The sequence below is a fragment of the Glycine max genome, chromosome 18, assembly GCF_000004515.6.
Source record: "Glycine max cultivar Williams 82 chromosome 18, Glycine_max_v4.0, whole genome shotgun sequence".
Classification (NCBI taxonomy): domain Eukaryota; kingdom Viridiplantae; phylum Streptophyta; class Magnoliopsida; order Fabales; family Fabaceae; genus Glycine; species Glycine max.
Genome location: NC_038254.2, coordinates 48404328 through 48424485, shown reverse-complemented (window position 1 = coordinate 48424485; position 20158 = coordinate 48404328). Strand labels below are relative to the sequence as shown.

The window sequence follows — 20158 nt, the reverse complement described above, 5'->3', positions numbered from 1 at the left end:
TTAAATTCTAAAAATTTTCTGATTTTCATAATTAGAATAAAAAATTATAAAATTTATTTATTAAAATAAATTTACAAAATTGTATAAATTACATAAAATAATTTATATATTAATTTATGTAAATTTCTTGATTTTTATAATTGGAATAAAAAATTATTTATTAAATGAAATTTTATAGTTATAATGAAAATATTAACATGTAAGTTTAAAAAATAATATTTTTCTATTAATTTATATAATTATAATAAAATAATTTACATATTAAAATGAATTTATGTAATTTGTGTAAATTACAAAAACTACCTCATGTATTAATTAATGAAATTATATTGATTTATATAATTGGAGCAAAAATATTTTATATATTAAAATCAATTTACAAAATTTGTATAATTAATATAAAATGATTTACATATTAATTTATGAAATTCATTATAGATCGGTAAAAATTAAATTGAAATATGTAAACTATTCAATATAAAATATGTAAAATGATATAAAATAAAAGTTAATGTTTTATATATTAAATAATTTTTTTTTAAATTTATAATTTCTTATAATTGAAAAAAAAAACTCTTAACCTAATGATACATGAAAAATATTTTTTTTTAAAGTTAACTAAGCAAAAGAAGTAATGTATTGATTTATATAAATTTCTATTAAGACGCTTTTTATTTTTTCTTTTCATCTAATCTCTTTTCACATAAACATTATTTATTGTTGATTATGGAAAATATGAGGAAAAAAATATTTTAATTTTAAAATAAAAGGACCAAAATCATGGATTCGAAATAATAGAGAGATCCATCTTGTTGGATCTTCATCTGTAGATCCATCTTTTTTTTACAAAAACTCTCAAGTTCTGCAACAATTTAAAAAAAAATTGATTTTTTATTTTCTCTCTCCACTATATCCTAGTAGGAAGCAACTGCCTACAATCAAATACACAGCAACACCTACACCAACATAGTTCTCAAATCATGAACGATTAAAAAAGAAGATCTGGAGAGGGAATATCATCGTCTTTGAAGGAAGAATGGAGTGACACCCTCTTAGGCCCATTTCCTCTCCCTATTCGTCGGTGTGGAGAGGAGCATGGGGGGGGGGGGGGGATAGGGAGGGGAGCGGCACGTGGAAAGGGGGCTATGAGAGGTAGAAAGAGGGGTATGGGGGTGTACTTAGAAAATGGGAGTGTAAATAGCAAGAGTCCTTATTTATCTTAGGTTAAGTGATTTGGTTTTATATAAAAAAAAATAGAAAAAAGGAATGGCACTGTTAAGATGAAACATAATAAAATAAAGTTAATAACAAAGAATGAAATAAAGGAAGAAATGGGGATTAAAATTAAATGGATGAAAAGATTCACTTAACCATATCATTTTTTTTACTTTTTTTGGTTAAATTATAATTTTTGGTCCTCCTATGATTATATAGGTTTTGACATAAATGTGCATTTATGTAGACTGACATAAAACTTATGTAAACGGTTAAGATGCACTTATACAACAATGACTTAAATAAAATAAAAAATTAAAAATGTCTTAAGAGGAATTAAACACGTGACATGTTATACAATAACAAGAAAATAAATGATTATATCACTAATTTTATTTGGTTAATTTTATAAACAATATTTTCTAGGTATCATTATGTCAAGATTTATTAATTTTTTCTAATTATATTTTTTTAAAATTAAACAAATTTATTTAATACATAATTCTATTTACTTTTTATTTTAATCATTTTACATATTTGTATTTGAAATATTCTACTTATTTTTATTTTGATTTTACAAATTTATAATTGATTTTCATAAATTAATATATAATTATTTACATAATTATTAATATAAAAGCTAAAATACACTCTTGGTCTTCTATTTAAATAATCTAAAAATTTAACTACTAAAATTTTATTAATTTTTATAATTAGAATACAAATTATATAATTTATTTATTAAAGTAAATTTAGTATAAATTACATAAAATAAATTTTATATTAATTTATGTAAATTTCGTGATTTTTATAATTGGAATAATAATCATTTATTAAATAAAATTTGATAGTTAAAATGAAAATGTTAACATGCAAATTTTTTAAAAATAAATATTAAATTTTATTAATTTATATAATTATAATAAAATGATTTACATATTAAAATGAATTTATATAATTTGTGTAAATTACAAAAACTAATGTATGAATTATGGAGGGCTCCTTACTTCAACTAGTTTCCATGTAGTTATTAGGAGGGTTGCCCAAACCCAATATATGAGGCATAGCCAGTAATATTAAGGAATGATGTCATAGCTCCGTAATAACAATCAAAGTCGGTGGAATTCATGCAATTATATTGATTTATATAATTAGAAGTAAAAATAATTAATTTATTAAAGTCAATTTACTAAATTTGTATAAATAATATAAAATAATTTATGTAAATAATTTATATATTAATTTATGAAATTCTTTGGGTAAAATTTAAATTAGAATAGGTAACTATTCAAAATAAAATATCTAAAATGATATAAATTAAAAGTTAAAAGATTTATATATTAAATAAATTTGTTTTAATCTATAAATTTTTATAATTGAAAAAAAAATTAATAACACTTAACGTAATGATATATAGAAAATATTATTTTTAAAGTTAACCAAACAAAATAAGTAATATATTATTTATATAAAAGATCATGAGTTCAATTTTTATATTTTTATTTTTTCTTTTCGTCTTAAAATGATAGGAAGTCTAAAATGATAATTTAACTTATTTTTTTATAATACATAATCGATTAAGGAAATGAAATAAATATAAAGAAAAGTTTTTTTTTTCATTTTTCTGTTTTTCTAAATATAAAGCAAATAAAATAAAAAAATAAAGCAAAAAATTTGCTAATTAAGTTTTAACAATATTCGTTTCTATTTACTTCCTATTTCTTACAAATACACTGGGCATTTAGGAATCAAAGAGTAACAAGATTTAATATTATATCTTTCTATTGATCCTCTCATAATTTTCAATTTTTTAAAAGAAAATATTAAATAAAAAGATAAATATATTTAATATATTAAAAATATAAAACACATTTAGTATTTACCATAAAAACAGAGGGATTAGTAAAATTCTATTATAGGAGTCTTAATAAGGGAAGCAAGCTAACAGAAAACAACCTTTCCCGCCAAATTCATTTTGAACTCTAACAGATTTGTAACTGCTTTTGTGTTAGTTTCTGCATCTATTCTCAATCTGTATATAAGTTCTTTTGCTCAATGAATAAGACAGAAGCTTGTTTTGATCATCTTGCTCAATTTCTTTGCTTTCTTGTTCATAAGCTTTTCCTCTTATCTTCTCGAGCAATAGCCTCTGTTTTTCTTTATCTCGATAGCTACTGCACCTAATGTGCAGATCTGTGTGTGGTGATTCTCTAGTTCAAGCTTGATTTGTGACATTGTATCAGAGCTCTTACATTGAAGAGCTCTGGTGCGCAATCAAGAGAAGTTTTCGAAGCAATTTATCCTTTCTTCACCTCTGTTTTGAGTTTCATCTGGCTTTGATCTTCGATTGTGACAATGAGTGAAAGAGATACAGACATCCCAGCCATAGACAACTTTCTTTACTTGCATCCAAGCGAGAATCCCGCGGTTTCGCTTGTATCTCCAGTTCTTGATTCCACAAATTATCACTCATGGAGCAGATCAATGATGACCGCTTTGAGTGCCAAAAATAAACTTGAGTTTGTTGATGGAGGAGCAGCTGAGCCATTGAAAACTGACCGGACCTATGGAGCTTGGAAGAGGAGGAACAACATGGTAGTCTCATGGATTGTACATTCTGTGTCTATGACAATTAGACAAAGCATTCTATGGATGGATAAGGCTGAAGAAATCTGGAAAGATCTAAGATCCAGATATGCACAAAGCGATTTACTCAGGATTTCAGACCTTCAACAGGAAGTAGCTTCGATTAGACAAGGTAACCTCTCAATTATAGAATATTTTACAAAACTACGCATAATATGGGATAAGTTAGAGAATTTTAGGCTAGATCCTACATGTACATGTAGTTCACGATGCACTTGTATAGCATTAAAACTGTAGCATAGAGAAAACGAGAGGATCGGGCAATTCAGTTTCTTAGAGGTTTGAATGAGCAATTTGGAAATGTAAGATCACATGTACTTCTCATGGATCCACTTCCAAAGATTTCTAGAATTTTTTCCTATGTTGCACAGCAGGAGAGGCAACTTGGAAATAGTTTGATAAATGTTAACAGCATAGAAATGAAACCCAAAATGGTTAATGCAGCAAAACTGGTTTGCAATTATTGTGGAAGGATTGGACATACTGAAAGTGTATGTTATAAAAAACATGGCTGCCTTCGGGTAGTAATGAGAGGAACAAGATGAATAACTTTATAAATAATAAGATCTGCACTTACTATGGGAAAACATGCCATACAGTTGAGGTTTGCTATAAGAAACATGGATTTCCACCAGGCTTTAAGTTTTCTAATTCAAGGAGCAGTGCAAATAGCTTGGTGACAGGAGATGAAGTAATCACCAATGATCAAACACAACAAATTGAGCCCAAAAAAAATTTGATTTTCACCAGAGCAATACAAAGCTCTACTTGCCTTAATCCATCAACCAAGTGAAGGGAATTCATACAGTATGTCTAGCAGTTCAAAATAGATTGCCTCTTGTTCAGTTGATATAACACCAGTCCATGGTAAGCACCCATTTTTTGTGAATAACACATGCACACACGACACTTGGGTCTTAGATTCAGGTGCAACAGACCATGTGTCGGCATCTCTTAGTTCTTTTAAATCATATACAAAACTGAATCCTCCAATCCTAGTTAAGCTCCCCAATGGTCACCATGTGTCAGCTACACATTTGGGTGATGTATGCATTTCTGACTCAATAGTTTTGTTTTCAGTTCTATATGTTCTAGCCTTTTCTTTTAACTTGATCTCAATATCTAAGTTGGTTTCTACAAACCATTGCAAGCTCATTTTCTCCTCTGATTCATGTTTAATGCAGGATGCACTCACTCAAGCCAAGATTGGTATAGTTGAAATGAGAAATGGATTATACTATCTCACTTCAACCAGACCAGCCACTTGTAGTTGTAGTATTGAAACAGAAATTGTTCATCCAAATTGTACCATCATACCAATAGATCTATGGCATTCTAGATTAGGACACCTGTCTTCTGAAAGATTACAGAAAATGCAAGGCACTTATCCCTTTCTAAAATTCAATAAAGATTTAGTTTGCAATGCATGTCATTATGCTAAGCATAAAAGGCTTCCTTTTTTAAATAGCAGTACATATGCATCATGTAGTTTTGAAGTTTTACACATATATATTTGGGGACCATGTGCAAAAACATCAATGCTAGGACATAGGTATTTTCTAATAGTGGTTGATGATCACACACGATTCACTTGGACATTTTTTATGCATACCAAAGCTGAGGCTAGAAAACATATTCAGGATTTCATTATTTTAGTTCATAATCAATTTGATAGTAAAGTTAAAGTTATAAGAATTGATAATGGGGTAGAATTTCTTATGAAGGATTTTTATAGCTCAAAAGGTACTGTGCATCAAACCACATGTGTTGAAACACCTGAGCAAAATGGAATTGTGGAAAGAAAGCACCAGCATTTATTGAATGTAACGAGGACCCTTCTATTTCAAGCAGATTTGCCTCATAGTTTCTGGTCATTTGCTTTGACTCATGCAACTCATTTAATTAATTGCATACCTACTCCCTTTTTGAAAGATGCATCTCCATATGAAATACTTTTTGAAAAACCATGTGATATATCAAATCTTAAAGTTTTTGGATGCCTATGTTACATTTCCACACTGTCAGCCAATAGGAAGAAGCTAGACCCAAAAGGCCATCCATGTGTGTTTCTAGGCTTTCAACCAAATACAAAAGGATTTTTAGTTTACAATCTCCACACAAATGATTTAACAACATCCATAAATGTGGTTTTCTATGAAAATCATTTTCCTTTGCATCATACAACCCAAGAAATTGAAACACAGCCAATACCACCTATAGTTTCTCCTACACCATTCCAGTTTGAACAATATTCATTTGATACACCTGCTTTTAACCCCTCAAATACCTCTATGCCATCTGAACCAGTCCTACACAGGTCAACAAGAGATAAGAAAACCCCCACATTCCTTACTGATTACCACACATTTCTCAATTCAACTAATATACTCAATCCAATATCAGCTTCAGTGATGCATCCAGGCAAGAGTTCTGTAACTCATCCTCTTGATTCAGTTTTGTCCTATTCTAGATTGTCTCCATCCCACAAACATTTTGCCTTATCCATCTCCACAACTATTGAACCAAAGACATACACTGAAGCATCTCAGCATGATTGCTGGCTTAAGGCAATGAAAGCTGAGTTAGAAGCTCTCCAATCGAATAATACATGGACTCTGACAGAATTACCACATAACAAGAAAACAAAGAAATTGAGCAAGATGATCAAAACAAGCTTTTGTCTTATTCATTGAACAAAAGGAACTTATATACAGATTGAGAATAGATGCAGAAACTAACATAAAAGCAGTTACAAAGTTTGTTACAAATCTGTTAGAGTTCAAAATGAATTTGGCGGGAAAGGTAGTTTTCTATTAGCTTGCTTCCCTTGATTAAGAAGGAGAATGTTGAACAAAAAATTCTATTTATTAAAGGGTATTGTTAAAAGTTCTGCATATTCAGTCGGGTACATACAATAAAAAATTCACAGTAATTATTTATATAATTTTTTTTATATAGATGTTTGACAAGATAGCTCAAGATCTTTAGACCATGCTTACCTAAGGATGGTTACTGAAGGCATTGATGCTTATATATTCCGAGTGTTGTCTCCTTTCATGGAGTTCACAAAAAGGTACGTGTGGAGGTGAAAATAAACACATATATACTATGATCGATAAATAGTGCGTACTACATATGAAATTGATAAAATATGGGTGTGAGAACAAGTAATGAAGTATTCTGCCAAAACCTTGTACATTACCATTCCTAAAAGATACTCAACCTATCATTGATAAAACTGAAGAGAAGTTTAACGAAACACTTTTTTATTTTTTTTATTTATTGAAATTTATCAAAAACTATCAAGTTATGAGAAAAAATTATTAAATATAATGTAAGACTTACAAAATTTTATTAAAAATGTGTATTGAAAGAATATCTTTTTGCCATTCTCCGGAAATGAAATACATGTGTAAACAAATTGTTTGAAATGATAAGCGAATAATTAATAAAGTCTGGTAGCCTTGAAATGTGGTGTTAAATTCTTGCTCATGGCTTGCTGACACAGATCCCTATGTTTTTCCCTCTAGTATTCTCCAACACAAATTAATATGGATTATTCTTTTTAAATATAAAATTTTTGTTAAGTACAACTTTACAAGTGTTGCGCACCCTCACAAGAATATTCAGAATCTAATCCAATTATGAAACATTTAAATAATATTCTATTGACAAGGGATTAAAGATGGAACATGATGAATTGCCAATATAATATGCCATGAAGGACAGTTTTCTTGCCGACCAAACGTACGTGGCATGACACTAATCTGTGTCTATAAATTGGATCTCATTCTCAGAGTTATTTCATCATATATGAGTACACGTAGTGTGTAGTCTTTAGCTTGTGTTGTGTCTAGAGGAGTCAAAGAGTAGAGAAAAAAACAATATTTTTATAGGCAAAGATGGTAGGCCCGATGAGACCTAAGATTGTGCTCTTTGGCTCCTCTATAGTTCAGATGAGTTTCGATAATGGTGGTTGGGGTGCTATTCTGGCAAATTTGTATTCTAGAAAGGTCTTTTTCTTTTCTCTTTTATCATTTGAATTCTATTAATCGTGACACATTATATATTCTGCTTTTCTTTATAGTTTTCTTTCAAACTAAGTGTTTAGATTCAATATACACTTCAAGAGACAATTAATTATTACCAAACTTTGTAAAATGTGAAAAACTTTTATTAATTACTATTATAATTAATTTAACCAACAAGGTCCAATACTAAATAATTGGATTCTTTATGTATGTTATTACTGGTTCGATTTATGATGATGCATATGAAGAAGATTCTATTAAGAGAAGTAAGATTCACTTTCCTATCCTTGGTAGGAATTATTCTCTCACCATTCATTGACTGATATTATTAGTATATATATATATATATATATATATATATATATATATATATATATATTATTGAAAGACTAGTGAAAAATAAAGTGAAAATTTTGAAGTTTTAATAAAAACATATCGAGTAAAGTTGGAAAAGAAAAAAAAAACAAACTAAACACTAGCCAAGTATTTGATTTGATCGATATAAGTGAATGAACCTGTTTTTCTTATATCTTGCTGATGTGGCCATACAGGCGGACATAATATTGCGAGGATACTCAGGTTGGAATTCAAGGCAAGCTTTGGATGTTTTGGATGAAGTTTTCTCTAAGGTATCGAGCAAACATGTTCATTGCCACCTAGATATATGAATTCGTTTGTATACATTGGAATCTATTTTCTCTCTCTTCAAATCACTCTATTTTATTTTATTGTCATTAAGTTAAGAAGGATTGAATTATTTGAATAAAATTAAATTTTATTCCAAATGTGAAATGTATGCATGAGTATAAAGAAGAGGATATATATATATATATATATATATATATATATATATATATATATGATGTGATAGGAAATGTAGAAAGTCATAACAAAAAAAATATGGAGTGAAAATAAGATGAAAGAAAAATTGAGTGTATTATAAATATAATACCCTAATGTTCTATTAAAAGAATGGAGAATTTGGCAGGTAAATATGATATCTAAAATTTGTCTTAAAAGCAGCATGGACCTACATCGAGCCATTGGCCTCACTCAATTTCAATTTCAATTTTAATATTACTACAATATTAACTATCAAGTTGTTATTTAAGTTCTCTTCACACACAAAAAAGAACCTTACCATTAAGTTTTATTTATCTACATTATTCAAAATAAATAAATCAAGTGAGGTAACTAGATAGGAGATATTATTTTGTCCTGATTGTCCAACATCTTTGGATTCGTCACTGCTTAATTGAAAAGTGCATTATTTTGTTTTTAGTATTGACGGTTAGCTTCATCTTTAGATAATGTGATAAATTCTTTTTTTTTTTTTTTTGGGCGATTCTTGTTCATGCATATTGAATTGTAAGTAGAAACCCTTGTTATTTTCTTGACCTTAGGATGCTCATGTGCAACCATCATTGGTAATTGTGTACTTTGGGGGTAATGATTCCGTTCACCCTCACCCATCTGGCCTTGGTCCTCATGTGCCCCTCCAAGAATACGTTGCAAACATGAGGAAGATTGCTAACCATCTTAAGGTAATTAATTAATTAATCTTCGGATATAAGGTTAGTATGGTAGTAAAAGGTGAAGAGAGGAAAAAATAGGTGGTGAGTTTGAATTGCCCGCTAGCTATTTGCTGTTAAAAAATTGAATTAATCTTCCACATCGAATAGTATTATTTTTGTCTTTATTTTACTTGTAATATTTGTTGTGCAATGTTTGACACAAATCATAATGCTTGCCAGAGCCTCTCCGATCATATTCGCATTATATTTCTCACCTCTCCTCCCATCAATGAAGAACAAATCCGCAAAAAGCTCAGGTTCATATACGCTTCCTATTTTGCTTAGTATAATTATTTTGCTCACTTGCTCTACACTAACACATGCATACATTTTGTAGCAATTGTAACACATTAATTATCACTATTTACATACATACACACATATATATCATTTACACTTAAATTAACTAGCTAGATTGCATATCCGAAATCATAAGGGTGTGTTTGGTTTGTATTTTCATCTTTTGTTTTTATTTTTTGAAAATAATTTTAATTTATTTTCAAAAAATTATAATTCTAAAAACATGTTTGGTTTAACTTCTTATTTTTTATTTTCAAGAAATAAAAACACTGAAAATATGTTTTCAAAATAAAATGTATTTTTAGATTTGCTTAAAATTATATTTCTTGTCACCGTGTTTTTATTCTACCCAAAATGAAATTCCTGATTTCAACTGAAAACACTGAAAATGAGATTTTATTGTTTCCAGTTTTTGGTTCGTTTGAGAAAATATTTTCACTAAAAATATTTTCAAAAATCCAATCAAACGCATTTTTATCACCATTTTTTATTTTCAGTGAAACCAAACACCTCCTTTTACAAACAAGTTTTCTCTAATGAATTTTTGGCTGCACTGAATCCAGTGCAACCCAATCAGGAAGAACCAATGAATCCTGTGGAGAGTATGCAGATGCCTTAATGGAGCTTTGTGACGAGATGAATATCAAGGCCATTAATCTGTGGTCTGCAATTCAGACAAGGGATGACTGGTTAGATGTTAGTTTCACGTAAGTACATCTCTCACAACACAGTTGAGAGACCACTTGATTATTTTGAAAATAAAAATATTAAATATAAACATTAATTAGATCTTATTTAAGTGGCGAGATTAAAAAAAAGGCAAATGATTGAGGAAGTAAAAGTACAAAACTTATTGAAATACCTAAAAATTTATTATTCTCTTATGATCTTTAAATGTAGTTTCATATGATTTTTAATAAAATTTTATTTAGTGTTTTTATTCTTTAATCATTGTCCCAGCACACTAGATAGTAAGACCCTAAAAAAAAAATATTAGACCTTTTAGAGTGGTTATGTAACTACTAACTTCTAAATTTTGACGGTCTTATAGTCAACATTTACTATATTCTCAGATTTAAATTTTAAATAAAAAATTATTCTCATATGTAAATTCCTTATAAATTAATTGGAAAGATGAATATCAAATAAGAATTTTCTTCAATTGATTACTGATATGGGTCTTTTGGTGTTATATTATTAACTTGGTTAGGGATGGAGTTCATCTATCAGCAGAGGGAAGCAAGGTAGTGGTGAAGGAAATATTAAAGGTTCTAAGAGAAGTAGATTGGAAGCCTAGTCTGCATTGGATGTCAATGCCAACTGAATATGCAGAAGATTCACCATATTATCCTCCCAATCCCGATGGAACAACAACCATAAATGTGTCCTACTGTATCTCACGGAAGTGGTTGCAATGGGATGATCTGTAGAAATTATATATTAATTTGCATACCATGGAAGATGCTTCATTACAATTCAAGTTGCACCAGGCAATAGTCATGGAAGGGCAAGGAGTGCTATCAGTATGTGTTTTTTCTAGTGTATTAAATATTATAAATCCACGCGTGCACCAACAAAGTGTGACATAATTAGTGGATTGTTGAGTCTCTCAAATTAAAGTACATTGATAGAGATTCAATTCCTAAACATGTGTATGAAAAACTTTGTTAGGAGAGATTGTATTCACTTTGGTGATCTTCAAGAAATTAGACTCTACCTATCAATGAGGCTAATTATATCCTTATAGCATATCCTTAAAATATAATAAATGCATCAATGCATTGATAATGATAAAAAAAATAGTTGTTAAATGGTGTTGTATTGTGTGCTGAAATAATTAACTCTTTATTATAGAATTTTTGTATCCTAGAAACATTTTTCATAATTAAGAAAGAAAAAAAGAAGTGCATAGTAAAATAACTGTTATAACATACATAGATAAGAAGAAATGGATTGGAAAAAAAAAGTATATATGTATATATATATATATATATATATATATTTATATATATATATATATTTATATATATATATATATTTATATATATAGTACAAAATGTATGTAAAAATAATATAACTCTTTTTTTAGTAAAATAATATAACTCTTTTGTCATTTAGTTTTTGTGAATCATATCAAATCTATAAAATTTCATACAATTAAAAATAATTTTGGTAATTCATAAACATTACTTAATTTTATGGTATATATATATATATATATATATATATATATATATATATATGTATATATATATATATATATATATACTACCTGATTCAATAATTAAAATGATAAAAAAATATCCTTCTGTAAAATGTTAAAGGTGCATATGCAAGTTTTTCAAGACTTACTCTAATATATATAAATCTCGATCTCTTTCTCTTCCTTGGTGTGTGCAAAAGACATAGTTAAAACATGGAAAGTAATGAAATTACTCTTCATCTCTTCATCATATAGCTATATATGGATTATACCAAGGAGATTAATTTGGTTGGTTAATTAAGGTGTGAGTACGTTATTATAAATCATTTAACATTTTAGTTCTTTTAATTAATTATAATCTTAAAAATCCAGGCCGTACAACCATATATTAATCTATTTAAAAAATACACGATCAATTAAAAAAATACATGACTTTTCAGAAGCTCATAATTTAGGTATTTTAATCATAACAATTATAATAAGATCTAATATATTCTATAATTTATTCTTTTTTATATAAAAATAATTTTCCTCATAAAATATATTTTATAACTTTCTCGTCAACTTTAAATTTTTCCTTATACTTTAAAAAAAAAATCTAGTTGTGGGCTTGTAGCCCTCAATCTATTCATAGCACATTTTTCTGTTTCAACATCATTTTGTGATGAGTATCACATTTAATCACCTAGAACTGAGTTTCTTACAACTTTCTGATAATTCTACTAGGTCTCAAGTATTATTTTCTTCAATAGATCTTAATTCTTCTTTCATAGCATCTAATCACTTTCATCTCATAAATAAATGAAAATTAAACTAGTCGAGACATGATAAGATAAAAAAGTTATGTACTACTTATGTATGTGAATAGTCAAAATAAATTCCTAAGATTCTTTTTATACAAGTCAAAGTTAGACTTCCAAAGAATGTAAGACATTAATGTATTCCATTTATACTCTATTTATAGAGCTTAAAAAAATGACCCATAATTAAGGGTATTTTTATCAAAAATAATTATTACAGAAGATAATGTATATTAGGTCTTATGAAAAAGATCAATAATCACTTTTAATTTGGGTCTTATAAATAGGATGGGGGGATTTCATTTATCTTTGTCACCCTCACCACCACCATTAATTGTTACCACTACAATCATTTACATTGTCATCATCATTACTATTATTATTGTTGTCACTAGTATTACTACCATCACCATTGACATCGTTATTCTTGCCACCATTGTCATCGCTACCAACGCCGTTATCATTATTACTACTATCATCATCACAAACATTGCTACTACCTCCACCAACACCACTATTAACAATGTTGGCGCCATTGCCACTATTGTCACGGTCACCCCCACTGGCACGGCTATTGTTGACATCATTGTCATCGTTACTATTTTCATTGTTGTTGTTATCATCATCACCACTACAAACATTACAACTGATTCCACCAACACCACTGTTAGCAACATTGGTGTCACGAGTACCACTATCACCATTACAATTATTAACTTTGTGGCTGCCATCGATTCCACCACACCATGTTAGTTTTACATAGCCCATTTGATATCTACATATCTAAAGAATCAGTAAATTCTACTCCGCATTGTTTACAAATTTTTGGGTTGTCCTTTTTATATTTGATTACTCTGGTAATTTTCACAAGCACAAATCTTACTTTTTATAGGCCCAAATTTTTTTCCACAAAATAACCTACCCTTTTTCGGGTTTATTGGTTTTGTAACGAAAAGTATAGGGTTTTGTTGCCTCCCCCACTACCTTTCCATTAGGTAGGATTTGTTTTGCCCAAACACTTATTTGTTGAGGAGCTTACCCAATTCGGAGTGGTTGATACCTCAAATCATTTTTAACGGGATAGAAATTTTTTAAACTAATTTCTTTTGAAAGTAAAAATTGGACGGTAAAAAAAACTAGTTTTTAAAAATAAAAATCAATCTAAACTAAAAACTGGTTATAGTTTAAAAAAAAAAAACTAAACTTACAATCGCGCGGAAACTACCCTCGAATTCGCCCTTATCTTTTTATTTCCTGTTTAAATTTTCCATTTTCAGTTTTAATTTACAAAATTGTCTCATTGGTTTCAATGCGTTTTTTATTTTGAAAGATTTATATTGGGAGCAATAAAAATAATTTTTTTCTCCATTTCCTTTACAGATATTTGAAAATAAAAAAACAGATTGAAAGTAAGGTAGCAAATCAAAAGTGAAGACAAAAACAAAAAAGAAGAAATGAAAAACAGAAGCAAACGGGTCCAAAATAAAGTAGATCTTATATTTTTTTTCCCTTCCGCTTTCTCTTCTATTAAACAATTAAAAGATCATCTCATTTTCGATCCGCTTTTTTTTTTTTTTTTTACTCTTTCTTTTCACTTTCCTTTATCACTCAAACATAATATAAATCTGCCAGCTTTCAATGAAAAAATTGGAAATGACTTTCTACATTCATGAATTCGAACCGTTATTTAATTACAATGTATTAGTATGATTTATATATAAGATAAATATTATAAATATTTTAAGAAACTTATTATATAATTCATGATTGAATGATAAAACTGTTTTACATTTTAAATTAATTTTCAATGGATAGTCTTTTTTATCCCATAATTTTTAAATAAAATAAGATGAGAAAAATATGAGTGTTGGATTGGGCATTTTATTTAGGTGACTGAGTTAAACCCGATAATTCAGCCTTATTTGAATATATTTATTTTATTATATCTGTTGTTGCTATTAAGTCAAAGGTAGGTAGCAGTGAAGGCTTTTGACTCAACAAGAATTACATACATACATTATTCACTGAATAGAAATCTAAAAGTCTTTGGATTTGGGTTCGGATCTGTTCCAAATTTCCAATATATTTCAGAGAGAGGCAGAAAAGGAAGAAGTAAAGGAGATGGTGGGACCAGTGAGGCCTCAGTTTGTGCTCTTTGGCTCTTCCATTGTTCAGCTCAGTTTTTCTCTCCAAGGTTGGGGTGCTATTCTTGCTCACTTGTATGCTCGCAAGGTACGCACCATTCATTTCCTTAAAAGTTAAAACCTCTCTTTGTGTGTCAACGCATTATAGTTCCCATCAGTGAAAGACTATGACTATAGTGATGTGATGTATGTATATTTGTGTGTGAATTTTTAAGGGGTGTTTGGTTTGATTGTTTTCTGTGATGATAAAAATGTGTTTGATTGGATTTTTGTTTTCATTTCCAGTGAAAGTATTTTCCCAAACGAACCAAAAAATGAAAACTTTTTAGTTTTCAGTTGAAACCAAGAACTTCATTTTGGGTAAAACAAAAATGCGGTGATAAAGGAATGTAATTTTAAACAAATTTAAAAATATATTTCCTTTTAAAAATGCATTTTCAGAATTCTAATATTTTGAAAATGAAAACAGTTTTTAGAAAATAAAAACAGAAAATAAAAAAAAAATTGCAAACCAACGGGATTGTGAAGTTTTTCTATGTAACTGATTCCGAAAAGTTACTTTGTAGTCTAGACTAAGGGTAGTTTATAAATAGTTAAATACCATCCTCCCTTGACTAGTCAAAACTATGAGTCAAAGTGGATAATACCTCGGATACAATTTGGTGAGTCTAATGATGCAGCAAGTAATTGGTGATATATAAATGGTCTTGGATAATTTTTAAATACGTTTAACTTAACATGATTTAATCTGAGACTGAATAAGTGCAGTGTTCTGCTTCTGTTCTTGCTTGAATTTTGATTGATCAGAAGAGTGTGAAATGGTGAAATGGATTCAGTGCAGTCACATTCACACAGTCAATAATATATTTATAGTAGTTTGATGAAGATCAGACGGCTGAAATTTCAAATGTGTGCTTTAAGTTAATTGATTCGAATCTTCATTCAATGGTTCTGATTTCTGAATTATTGAATGTGTTCAAAAGTGAATGCAGAGAATCTGGATCTGTGAAATTGCTTTGTTTTGAGTATGGTTCTCACACACTGACATGGCGGATGATCAATTTGCTGTGTTCTGTTATGATTTTCCGTGGAGATGGGTTGTGTTGTTTTCTAATTTCTTCTTGCTACTAGTTGAGAATTGCGAATTTTGATTGATAAGAACTAGATTGCAATCGATGTGATTAGTCCTTATTTGGGTAAAAGAAAAGTCCTTTTTGCTAATAATTGGATAATATGAAAATATGCTAGATAATGCAACTTGTTTTCAAGTGGAAGAAATATTAAAATGAAAGATAAACTTAAATTGTCGAGGAATATTTTGCTGCCAGCAAATCAACTTATTGAGGGAAGTTTCTGGAAGTGGTGGTCCTACTTAATCTCTACCAATACTTCTTTTTTCCAGTACAAATTAGAATAATGTCTTAGTGCATATTTGGGTATCCGTTGCAAACAAACATTCATGGCAAAATGAAGTTTGCAAAAAAAATCCTCACCCTTCGTTTTGCGTTCAGTTTGCATTGGATCATTTGGATTTGGTCTCAGAATTCATAAACAACAAGTTGGAAAGGAAGCCGATCATGTTCTTACTGATAAACTAATATGAGATCATTACACGTAAATGTGTTAACTTTTTTAAATTTCAGCCAGTAATTGAATGAAATAATTACTTTTATATATGCCTTTATGGGATGCATTACGATGGTCAATGAGTTTAATTTATTACACCTTGACATGACATAGGCCGATATAATTCTGCGAGGATACTCTGGTTGGAATTCAAGGCGTGCTGTGCAAGTTCTGGATGAAATTTTCCCAAAGGTATTAACAATCTGAGTGTTACCCCCGTTGATTCAAAATTTCACTTTCTTTCTTCATTTTGAATCTTTTGTCCTTTCATCGTGAATGATAGTTATTGGTTATTCTATTTGTGTTCATTGTCATTGAGAAACAAATGGCACCTCGGAAAAGAGTTAGAAAGTGACTAGGTAGTAGGTATGCTAAGGAGTGGTTTGAAGAACCTTGGCACATGATATCCTCAACTTGTATGAAATGAACTTGGACATATTTGGAAGTTTATTCTGAATTTTACAATATGCATACTAAAATGATGTACTTAATTAGTTAATTATCAAAGTTTGTAGCTTTTATTTATTTATTTATTTAAGATTCTTGTTAGCAAATCATGTTTGATCTGATTCTTGCTCAGACTGACAAACAAGGAATCACCCTTTTGCTCTGTCATCTTGTTTAACTTAGAATGCCACTGAGCAACCAGAATTGATAATTGTGTACTTTGGTGGTAATGATTCTCTTCTTCCGCATCCAAGTGGCCTTGGTCAACATGTACCTCTGCAAGAATACATTGAAAATATGAGAAAGATTGCTATCCATCTGAAGGTAAACTTTCACTCTAGAATAACATTTTTCTTATTTTTATATAAATGATGCCCTTCAACCTTAAAGTATTCCTTAGGCACTGCTTGAAGAATCTCCATCTTTTTACCTTTTATAGTTATTACTGCCAAGTTTGACACAAATCCTTATGATTGTCAGAGCCTTTCAAAGAAGACTCGCCTTATATTTCTCGGTGCTCCTCCTGTCAATGAGGCACAAATTTATGGAACCAGGTTTTGAATTCAATCTAATTGCTATTAAATTATTATAATTTCAACAAAAAGAAAAGGCAGATAACTACAAGCTAGTGATTTCCTAACTTGGGTCAAGGCTATGATTATAATGGCTAACAAATATACCAAGGGTATCCAGAGAACTGATCTATACAAGTCATGAACTAGATTTGCTTTTATATAAATAAAATGTGTTCCCAAAAGTTCATCTGATCTATTTTGGTCTTCAGAATTTAGATTCACCTTGAGTAAAACAGAGTGGCTGTATCTAAAATTTGACATCTTCCACTCGAAACCAACAGCTTTTGAGTTTTGAATTCATATATATACAGCTAGTATATTGCAAGTTCAGAGGATGACTGGTTGCTTTCCTAGAGCATTTAACATCCTTATTGCCTTTGTTCTTTTAACCAGTGTGCTACAAGGGCAGCGATTAAGGAACAATGAATCTTGTCGAATATATTCAGAAGCATGTTTGGAGCTGTGCCGTGAGATGAACATCATGGCAATTGATCTGTGGTCTGCACTCCAGAAAAGGGTTGACTGGAGAGAAGTTTGCTTCACGTATGTATATATGCATTCATAGTCACATTCACATCACATGTACTTAAAAGATTCAAATGTGCCTATCCTTCATTTTGTTGAGTGGTGTTTGATAGGGATGGAATTCATCTTACTTCTGAGGGGAGCAATATAGTGGCAAAAGAGGTATTGAAGGTCATCAAAGAAGCAAACTGGGAACCTTGCCTGCACTGGAGGTCAATGCCAACTGAATATGGAGAAGATTCACCTTATGATCCTGTTGGCCCTGATGGAAAGACAAGTTTAAATATCTCCAACTGGACCTTCCTTGAAACCAAGGAATGGGACTAGAGTTATGTGTATTTGAAAACTATAGACATGCCCCATTACATAGAATCCTAAGCAATAAATAATCACAAAATAACAGGAATTTAGAACTGTGGCTAAAGGAAAATATATCTGCATCATTTTTCACTGGTTTTTCACCATGTGAGTGGGATGAATTGGTGACTATAATTGCACTTTGATTGAGCCAATTGGCTAGTTGTTTTCTCCATCTTATGGTTTTGTCTTTCGCTAAGGTTATATACAATACATTATACATGGATTGGTGGAGGCATTATAGTTACAGAACTCATATGATCAATTGTGGGCCTGTACCTGTCTGTGGCTGACATTTTTATTTTTTCATTTTGTGCAACTTGGGTAAGGCTTATGCTTCGTAAATCACATTAAAATTGATAAATCGATTAAGTCAATAATTGAGAGTTTGTATGATACCCGTACTAAGTTTGGGGGTTTTGGTACTGTAGATATTTTAATCAATAATTATCAAGTTAGATAATTATCTCATTATTTTGATATTTTGTAATGATTTTAATATATATTCCAATTTAGTACCTGTTTAATTAAAATATATATTTTTTAGATGAACTTTCTAACCTCATAAAATCAAATCTCAACAAATAAACATTACAATTCAAACCAAATCCTTAGCAAACACGGCTACACACAGATCCAAGCAATCACTGTTGATGAGCAAGCTATGAAAAATTGTGTAGTCCAGTAGCAGCCAAATAAGTGAAAAAAGGATGGAAGCTCCAGTATGCGGTGTCTAATGAGTTCTATATTAAAAAACACTGATCACAGATCACCTTTTTCTCCAAGAGGTCATATGAGCAGCAGTTATTGGATGTAGTTTTTGGGTTTCAACACATTCACAATTGGGGTTTTAGGAGAAAGAGAACAAAGACGATTAGTGTCTTTGTTGAGGTTTGAGTTTGTGATGTTTTAATTTGGTATGTTTGCTGAAGTTTTTGTTGAATCGGATTTTTTTTTTTTTTTGTTGAGATTTGATTTTGAGATTAGAAAGTTCATTTAAAAAAAAATATTTTGTTTAAACAGGGATTAAATTGAAATATATAAGAAATTATTATTATATATAAAAATAATGAGATAGCAACGTAATTTGATAGCTATTAACAAAAAAAAAAACTGATAGTTATTGGTTTAAAAATTAACAATACCAAATTATTTTGGTTATCTAATTTATTTGTTAGGTTGAATTTGAATAATTATTATTGTGGTTATCTAATTTATGAACAGTAACATGGAAATTAGGTTTAATTATTATTTTGGTTATGTAATTTATGTGTTACGTCCACTTTGGTTCTTTTTAATTATTTTTAAAAGGTTTAATTTTGTCTTTATATTTTTAAAATTTCTAATTAGATTAAATGAGTTTAATTTGATCTCATTTAAAATTAAATTTGATCTCATATTTTAAAAATATTTGAAGATGATGAAAGACAAATAGAATCTAATTGAATCTATTTTAAAAAATAAATGATTTAATTGAATCTTAAAAAAATAAAAAGATTGAATTAAACCTAATAAATAAACTTAGGAGATCAAATTAAATTTTTAAAAAATAAAATGATCGAATTGAATCTGAAAAATAAATTAAAAAAAATAAAAATTAAAAAAATAAAGTAGTAAAATTAATATTTTTTTACTTCTTATATTTTATATTAATTTAATATATATTAGGAACAATATATTTTTTCATGGGGTAAATTTTTTTATTATACATGTAA

General features: G+C 29.2%; 3 protein-coding genes across 3 annotated transcripts; 2 read left to right on the top strand and 1 right to left on the bottom strand.

The window, feature by feature from the left end:
• Positions 1-7731: 7731 nt before the first annotated feature.
• Positions 7732-11326, top strand: LOC100817825 (GDSL esterase/lipase CPRD49). The gene is made up of 6 exons (XM_041011699.1): positions 7732-7874; positions 8444-8521; positions 9296-9436; positions 9647-9723; positions 10348-10473; positions 10977-11326. Exons 1-6 carry the CDS (start codon positions 7764-7766, stop codon positions 11194-11196), a joined length of 753 nt encoding a protein of 250 aa, XP_040867633.1. The 5' UTR covers positions 7732-7763; the 3' UTR covers positions 11197-11326.
• Positions 11327-13099: 1773 nt separating this feature from the next.
• LOC106797026 (N66 matrix protein-like) lies at positions 13100-13537 on the bottom strand. Its single transcript, XM_014770695.1, has one exon. The coding sequence runs from the start codon at positions 13535-13537 to the stop codon at positions 13100-13102; it is 438 nt and encodes a 145-aa protein (XP_014626181.1).
• Positions 13538-14734: 1197 nt separating this feature from the next.
• LOC100817293 (GDSL esterase/lipase CPRD49) lies at positions 14735-18665 on the top strand. Its single transcript, XM_041011698.1, has 6 exons — positions 14735-15001; positions 16654-16731; positions 17170-17310; positions 17467-17540; positions 17955-18104; positions 18200-18665. Exons 1-6 carry the CDS (start codon positions 14891-14893, stop codon positions 18411-18413), a joined length of 768 nt encoding a protein of 255 aa, XP_040867632.1. The 5' UTR covers positions 14735-14890; the 3' UTR covers positions 18414-18665.
• Positions 18666-20158: the final 1493 nt, after the last annotated feature.